We start from the raw sequence: 8,691 nt of genomic DNA on the forward strand, positions 1-8,691 counted from the left end.
AACATTAGCTGAAGGTCACTTTTTAGGGTTTTGTTGTGACAAAACTAACTCCTGACAGACATAGATTTGGAGTAGGATTCATTTCTGTTAGTGTAGTAACACATTCATGAGTAAAACAGACTGATTATGTGGAGAAAACAGAGAGTCTATCGTTGCATGACTTGCTAATATAAATTAAACTATACTCTGGTGATACTATACAACTATTCTTGTTGGGAGGAATGTGCTGACACATGCCTGTTTTCACTTATGTAACAATGCTGGTCAGAACTGGAGCACAAACTACCCCTACCTGAATGCTATGTTTCAAATTATAGTTTTTGTCACAATTTGTCGAATTACAGGCAGACTGGGAATGTGACAGAGCACTTTTAAATCCCTCTTTAGGGTGCTGGTTTATCAAATCCCCAAGGTACTCCCTTTAGACTGCATTTCTCCTGACTTCCTCCTCCTCACTTGTTACATTGTAACATAAATCTTTGCTTTATGAAATAAAATTGAAACTTCGGACTTTGCTTCTTTTGTCTAGGGTTGACTTGATATTATTGATGTTCGGGTCCTGGGTTTCCAATCAAAATGTGATCAATCTCCTCGTTTGGTTGTGCTCTCGACTGTTGTGTGTTTTTTTTCTCTCAACCTTTTTTACCTGTCTCTTGATTTCAGATAACAATTTCAATAACTATTTCAAGCTATAGACCTGAAGATAATTGAGAAGGAAAAGTTGTAAAAGTGATAGTATATGCTCTTTAATGCATTTTGCAGCACTCTATAACAGAAGCTTTAGTCATGGGTGCCCAGTTACATGCCAATTTGCATGCCACTTTACCTTCGTGGATAAGGGGCTTTGTTGAGGTTAGAGCAGGCAAACTGCAGGTATCCATGAATATATGAATATTTTATTCTAATCTCAAGTTACTTTTTGTCTCGTGCCTATCTCCCTTACCTGCACTCTGAATAAAAGGGGAAAAAGAGATGCAGGGGGTGGGGGAAGCTCAAGTGACAGAGGAAATGGGGCCAAGTGGTTCTAGAAGAGGAGAGACATGAAGAGAAAGTTGATGAAAGCTCCATGGATCCTATTTCCTTTACTGCTCTTTGTTCTCTTCTCTGTCATATATGTAGAGAATGGATGAGAGAAGAGTGAGAAGGTGGGGTGCTTAAACGTAAATGTGATGTTGGGAGGGAGGCAGATTTAGAGTAGTCTCCAACTGCACTAAAACTCCTACTTGTTTTTTGGAAGTCACATTAAAAAGAGGAAATTGAAAATATTAGGAACAAGACATTTTGGGACTAGATGCAGATGAAGACGCTTGCCAGTGCCTGGATTTGTGTTTGTTTTTCATTTTAGAGCTTAGAAAAAGGCTGTGTTGTGTAGTCCTTTTTCAGTCTTCCAACATGTGCGGAGAGAAGAGATAACTTATGGAATAGAGCCTGAGAAATCATCACCATCTGTAGTGATAAAGCGCCAGTAGGGAAACTGTTCCCGTGAAGGATGTTTTGCATCACCCATGAGAGCAAGACATAAGAGCGCAGCTGTCAAACTGGAGAACGAGCGACATTTTGCATCAGCCAAAGAGGTACACAGACACACACTCACAGTCTCTGGCTGTGTCCTCTATTTTACCTTAGTTACAGTCTCCATTTTGGAAATGTCAGCTTTCTATAAAAGTTGATTTTTTTCCCTCTGTTTTGCTTCTTTCGTGATGGTTTTAGACTGAGTGATGGCTGTTCCTCGTCTCCCATTTCAGGTTTCCACCCCCCCAAAAAACTATCGTATTTGAACCTGTGCTTGTGAGGAAGACTGCAAAGCCTCTAAAGTGCATCATGTGCTAACATATTTGCAAGTCAACCACAGGCTTAAATGTCATGGGTAGAGGCTCTCGGTTTTAAATGGCATACAGAGCAGCACAGACTGATGTAATGGTTTTATGAAAAAATTTTAGTAAAGGTAGAGATGTAACCTGATGGTGCACAATGTAGCGGGTCATTAACAACAGTGCTCTGGAAAAGAACCTGGCCCCTTACAGATTTCTTTTGTGTTACTCTTAGTTTTTTCAGATTATCAAAAACTTTTATCAAAATTGTAGTATTAGATGAAGAGTAATTTAATTTGTTAATGGAAATAAAGCTATACAAACCAAACTGGCCTTATGTGAAAAAGGTATTACCCACCAAGGTAATTCCTGAAGTGAATCTGATTGGTCAAACGTTTTGGGTTATTTTTATTTGCCACACCCAGCCCCACTGCCTGACCCATAGAATGAAGAAATTGCTGAAATAGAACTGTCAGAAAACATGAAGTGGTCTAAAAGATTTATGTGATTTAGGTGAGAGCCATCATCCACAAATTAAGAGCACAGAACAGCGGTGAACCTTCTCAGGAGCAGACCAACATAACTGTATGTCTATTTGAACTTGGAACAAGTGGTGACAAATTAATAAAATCTTTACTTTTTGGTTCCTGTAAACTATTTCTATCTGTAGGCTATGTAATGATGGAGTGTAAATTGCAAACATATTTTCAGGAAACTCGAATGGCTTTAGAAAGTAATTCAGATTTCTTTCTTTCTGCCTCCTAGATTTGTGATGCCTAATGAACGACTGCCTTTCATTGGTTCATCTGGGAGCAAAGCAGGTGATCACTTTATACTGAAAGTGCCACACAGTGCAGGATCTTTAGCTCAAGCATTATCTGTGACAGCCAAATCAAAAACAAAAATGACGCCTAGTCAATGATAAGTAATTTACGTTGATGTCTTATAGCCTTAGTTTGTTAGAAAGACAGAATATTACATTTAAAATGGTTTTATTAACATTACACTAAATGAAAGATTTTCATGCTGAATACATTTTAAGTGATGGTCTAAACCCGTACTTAATTTACTCAAAATGTAACTTTGCCTGAACCAAAGTAAGATTTAAAAATGTTCTACATGTTCATCCATTTAATATGGGACTTGTAACAACAGTCGTATGAAAATGGATGAACATGTAGAACATTTTTAAATCTTACTTTGGTTCAGGCAAAGTTACATTTTGAGTAAATTAAGTACGGGTTTAGACCATCACTTAAAATGTATTCAGCATGAAAATCTTTCATTTAGTGTAATGTTAATAAAACCATTTTAAATGTAATATTCTGTCTTTCTAACAAACTAAGGCTATAAGACATCAACGTAAATTACTTATCATTGACTAGGCGTCATTTTTGTTTTTGATTTGGCTGCCTCATTCCACTGGCCATCTTACTGAATCTTGTTTAAAAAACCGTGCAAATATAAAAATATATATGCTATATAAATAAACCGACCTTACCTTACCTTACATTGAAACCACAAGCTTCTATTAAATTTTTTGGGATTTAATGTAACAGACCGACCCAAAGTAGCACTTGTTTATAAGAAGAAAGACACATAATGTTCAAACCTTTTTATAGATAGAAGCCTAAAAACCGTGGTGTGCATTTGTATTTAACCCCCATTACAATGTCCTGTGCAATCTTCAGGTGTCACCTTATTGTGTAATTGAATGTAGTTGTAAATACAGCTGTTCTCTGAAGATCTCAGCATCATGAACACCAGGGAACATAGTCAGGAATAAAGACGTAGACAAGTTTAAAGTAGGGTTAGTTTATAAAACAGAGAAAAAGCTGATACAAACACACAAAGACACAAATTATACGGGGTCCATCAGGAGACCCATGTAACCTCCTTAACAATGTTTCTTAAAGGTGTTTCTTTGTTTTCTCTTCTTTATGCAAATATACAGGCAAGCCTCCCTTTAGTTCCACTACTCTTCAGTATTCACACCTGACCAATCGCAAAAAACTAAACCAGCAGTCCCAGACTTCTTCATCCTCTCACCATCACCCAGGGCCATCTTCCATCTTTGTCTCAGATACCAACGTCACACCTTGGGGTGGCCTGGCTCATCCTGAATCCTCATTTACCATAATACCCCCAGGACTTCCCCCAACAAGACACACTCCCATACCACCAGGTCCTCCACCAACACCTAAAACTCCTCATGAGAAGGAGGAGGAAGACGAAGAATATTCATGTTCAGGTTTCAGCTCTGAAATCCCATCTCCATGCCTGTTGTTCCCTCAGAACAATGCAGGTATGGGTGATATCAACCAATTTTATGAAACAATTGGTCACCTCCAGGAGCTCAGTGAAATGGTTTTACAATGATAAAATGCCACCAGTACAATAAGTGCATTTGTGAAATGAATCTTATTCTTAAGGATAGTTTGTTTACATTCTTGGTATGTTTCTAGTCTAAGAATGCAGTAGAACAAAATAACAAAATGGAGTTTTCACATTGGCTGTGTAACACAACGTGGTTCACATATTTTCCAAATCTGCATCTGATTGGTTGAATAGCCCCTCGTGACAATTCCTGCCTGCAAAAACACACAGAGAGAACCAGAATTAGGAGACTGTTTATTTATATACATTAAAATGTTTAACATAGCTTATTAAACTTATACATGTTACTGGTATAACAAAGTTGAAGCAACTGGGAACAACAGCAACTAATGCCAGGTTCACACAGAATTGTTTTGCCAATTTGTGACACGATCTTTCCCTTCTGACATACCCCGATTATGATGATGATTCTAAAAATATTCTTATGAGATATTCCTGCTGTGTGTGGTGTGTTAAGAGTGAACTAGTCTGCTTGGAAAGACATTGGGACCGCTCCAACCTGAAATTGGGAAAATCAACATGTTGGATTGTCTTGGCCCGATATCCTACCATGTGGGGTGTTCCCCGAGGACAAACCCCCTAATTGGCTGTTGAATGTGACGTATAGCCTCAATCAGACAGCGAGGTGACAGAAACACAGAAGGGAATTACTCTGACCTCATGTTTGATCTCGAGAGGGTTGGCGAGATTTCCTGTCTGACATCTGAATGTTAGTAAGTTAAATTTGTTCATGTGGCTGTACACAACACACTGTAGGACTAAACCTGTTATTACTACAATTTTGTTATCGTCACATGTGGGGTCTCTCAGGTTTTGAAAATCAGCCGAACATTTTAAAATCTTACCGTGTGAACCAGGCATGGAGTGGTGAGCCAAATAAAATCAAAGAGTAAGGACGGCACATGTTGAGGGGCAGAGGTTGGTAACTTTCTCCAGAGTCAGTCGCTACACACCTCAAATGTTGATGTGGCCTTCAGATTAGCTTAAGGACAGCACATTGAGAGCTTAATGTAATGGGTTCCTATGCATCCAAGGTTTACATCACCATTTGCAATTCAAAGTGTGGGATACAGGGCTGTAAAACACATCGGCACTGAATTCTACAGTGAAAATAAAGCATGCTTGTCTGTCTGGCAATCCAATGGACAGGGTCTGGTGGTTGTCAGGGGAACCACACTTGCCTGATACCACTGTGTCAAGTGTAAAGTTCAGTTGAAGGATAAGTTGTCGTAAGGGGTTGTTTTAAAGGCTAAACGTCAAACTATTTCTTCGAGGGAAAGGAATTGTTGATGCTTCTACATACCTGGACATTTTGTATGGTTTGTTTCTCTTAATTCTGTGATTGGAAATGACTGCAACCTTTTCCAGCATAATTGCACACTTTGTCGCACTCCAAGGTCCAAAAGGACATGGATGAATGAGTTAGACGTGGACAAAATGTGCAAAACCCCTACCTCAACCTGATCAAGCACTTTTCAGACAAGCTATAGGGGAAACTGTGGGCCAGGTCAGAGGAATGATCAGATATTCCCATGAACACACCGATTGTTCTATCCCCACTCCTCTTCTCTCTGTACACAAATGACTGCACCTCATCGGACTCGTCCGTGAAACTCCTTAAGTTTGCAGACGACACCACTGTCATTGGACTGATCCAGGACGGTGATGAGTCTGCATACAGACAGCAGGTGGATCGGCTGGTACACTGGTGCAGTCAGAACTACCTTGAACTGAACCCACTCAAGACTGTGGAAATGGTGGTGGACTTTCGGAGAACACCACCCCATACACCCCCCTCACCATCCTCAACAACACTGTATCGGCCGTGGACCACTTCAGGTTCTTAGGAACCACCATCTCTGAGGACCTGAGATGGTCTTCACACATAGACACTGTTCGAAAGAAGGCCCAGCAGAGACTGTACTTCCTGAGGCAACTCAAGAAGTTCAACCTTCCACAGGAGCTGTTGGTCATCTTCAACACTGCCATCATTCAGTCTGTCCTGTCTTCATCCATCTCAGTGTGGTTTGGCTCATCCACAAAACAGGACAGGTCCAGACTGCAACGAATAATCAGGACTGCAGAGAGAATAATCAGAGCTGACCTTCCCTCCATCCAGGACTTATACAGGTCTAGGGTCAGAAAAAGAGCTGCTAAAATCTCTGCAGACCCCACACACCCTGCACATAAACTGTTTAGAGTTTTACCTTCAGGCCGCCGCTACAGAGCACTGTTCACTAAAACCAGCCGCCACAGAGACACAGTTTCTTCCCCCAGGCTGTTTCTCTGATGAACATTTAATAGAGTACAGAACAACAGCATACAGATGTTGCAAATGCACCTTTTATTAGATATGTGTATATTGTACATTGTAAATTGTAAATTTGTATATTCTGTGATGCAAAAACAGAACAAAAGAGCAAAGTGTACCGGAGTCAAATTCCTTGTTTGTATGTACGAACTTGGCAATAAAGCTGATTCTGATTCTGATTCTGATTAACATTGTGAACAGTTTTCCTAGAAAGGGTAAAGATTTATATCTGTGAAGGGTTGGTAAACTACATATTCAGGTCTATGTATTGTGAAAGTCGATGTGTGTCTAAGGGTAAGTGTCTCAATGCGTTTGGCAATATAGCATGTTTTAGTGGGGTGCAAAGCCCTTAATAAATGTATAAACCCCCATATTTGCATCAAATTAACTTCTGAAATTAAGAATAACAAACTCCATAAAGATCACACAGGTTAATAGAATGTAACTAACTGTTTAATAAGTGAGGGTCTTTCACTAACGTGAACATTGTTATTTTTTGTGTAGGTGCAGTGAGCAGAGGACTGCGGGTAAGAAGAAGGGTAATACCTCAACGCCGGGTTCCTCGCCCTCCACGTCTTCCACCGCTGCGTCCAATCACCAACCTCAGCTTCTCTAGGAGCTTCACTTTCTCCTTCTTCGAGCTGCCGCTGCATCACTCCCCTCATTGTCGGGCTGAACGTGTCAGAAACCTCTTTCAGCTTCTGAAGCAGATACACTACTGAGAGTTATTTCTATAAAGCAAGATGTAACATTTCTAAATGCCTGAACTGTCAATGGGGGTAAAGTAATGTCTTAAGTAACCAATGGATACTCTGAGCCCATAACTCTTAACTAAAGCATGGGCACACTGTGTTTTGTTTGACATGTTTTGCTTGGTTTTGGTGTCAATAAAAGACCCGTAGATGAACCTGCTGAGTGAATTAAAATGTTTATATTTATCATTTAGCCCCTCACTCTCTTTCTTTCTGTTTCTTTCACTCTCTCACAGACATCTCTGAAAGCTGAGTTAGGATGATGCAGCTATTCATTGGCTCTGAAAGACTGCTGAAGGGGAAAGAAAGGAGTGGTAAAATGACATCAATGTTCAGAGTTCAAGGCTGCCTTCCTCATTCTGTGTTTCACGTGTCACAGCTTGTGGAGCTTAGTGTGTGTTGACAACAAAACTGTACACTATCACAGTCACATGTGTGAATCCACTGTACTAATGTGGCTTCTCTCTGACATTAGCCGACCTTCCTCTCTCTTTCTCTCGTCCTCCTTTGATTTGATGTCAGTCCTTGCAAAGCTGCCTTTTCTAGTGAGAAGTGATACATTAAAGAAATACTTGTTTTAAGCAAAAGGAAAGTGAAAATTTGCATTTAGCATTTGCAGAAATTTCAGATAGGAATATGTAGTTCTCGTTGGAAACTGAAGAATCTTACAGTAACTCAGGATGAAGCACAGTCGAATGTTCTAGGTCAGAGTTTTAAAAAAACAATTAGTCCTTGTCTTTCTTGGAGGTGAAGGAACACTGCTGGTTGTGATGAAGGCTTAGTCAGGTTGGATAAATGATCAGTTTTCAGGTCTTGCCAACAGATTCTCACACAGTCTATATTTTTACTGGGCCCTTCTAACTCATGACTATACTTCCATCAAAACAATTATATTGTAGCTCTGGGATGTTTAGTGTCATTGCTTTGCAAGACACTGTGTTGGACAGGACTTCGGGGCATTTGGAGGAGAGGTTTTTTCAGTAGATCCACTTAACGTCTTGGATGGTCCATCAATTAAGGTTGTTTGTCACTTGCTGGGAAGAAATAAGGATTTATTTAATGCTCATTTGATGCGAGTTACTGAATGAGTGCTTAAAACACAAGCTGCCTTTCATCATCTCTTGGGACCTTTTACTGAGGACACACTTAAACACACTGAGACTTGTGTCCATAAGACGCACCCAGATGGACAGATGCCACAGTGTTAAACTGATGAGTGACTCATTATTATATAATAATCTGTTTTTATCTCCATAACCACCAATGAGCAGACATGACAGATATCTGCACCTGGCTGCTTATTAGTCATCAATAACTCCTCTGATGGTGCTGGTAATAATTAAATCTGTGTGACCTTTGTTTTAGTCAGGGCAGGGAGTTTGTAACTTAGATATGGAGAAAGGTAGAATACAAAACACAT

General features: G+C 39.9%; 1 protein-coding gene across 1 annotated transcript; it reads left to right on the forward strand.

Moving 5' to 3' along the window:
* The first annotated feature begins 1,105 nt into the window (after nucleotides 1-1,105).
* LOC124875346 (adenylyl cyclase-associated protein 2) lies at nucleotides 1,106-7,426 on the forward strand. Its single transcript, XM_047377462.1, has 4 exons — nucleotides 1,106-1,574; nucleotides 2,577-2,632; nucleotides 3,766-4,116; nucleotides 7,024-7,426. The coding sequence occupies exons 2-4, from the start codon at nucleotides 2,584-2,586 to the stop codon at nucleotides 7,239-7,241; spliced, it is 618 nt and encodes a 205-aa protein (XP_047233418.1). The 5' UTR covers nucleotides 1,106-1,574; nucleotides 2,577-2,583; the 3' UTR covers nucleotides 7,242-7,426.
* Nucleotides 7,427-8,691: the final 1,265 nt, after the last annotated feature.

This window comes from Girardinichthys multiradiatus, chromosome 1 (genome assembly GCF_021462225.1).
Source record: "Girardinichthys multiradiatus isolate DD_20200921_A chromosome 1, DD_fGirMul_XY1, whole genome shotgun sequence".
NCBI classification, from domain to species: Eukaryota; Metazoa; Chordata; class Actinopteri; order Cyprinodontiformes; family Goodeidae; genus Girardinichthys; species Girardinichthys multiradiatus.

Coding starts and splice junctions, on each gene's coding strand:
- LOC124875346 (XM_047377462.1), top strand. CDS start 2,584: ATGCCTAATGAACGACTGCCTTTCATTGGTTCATCTGGGAGCAAAGCA. Junction 2,633..3,765: donor TTCATCTGGGAGCAAAGCAG/GTGATCACTTTA, acceptor GCAAATATACAG/GCAAGCCTCCCTTTAGTTCC. Junction 4,117..7,023: donor GTTCCCTCAGAACAATGCAG/GTATGGGTGATA, acceptor TTTTTTGTGTAG/GTGCAGTGAGCAGAGGACTG.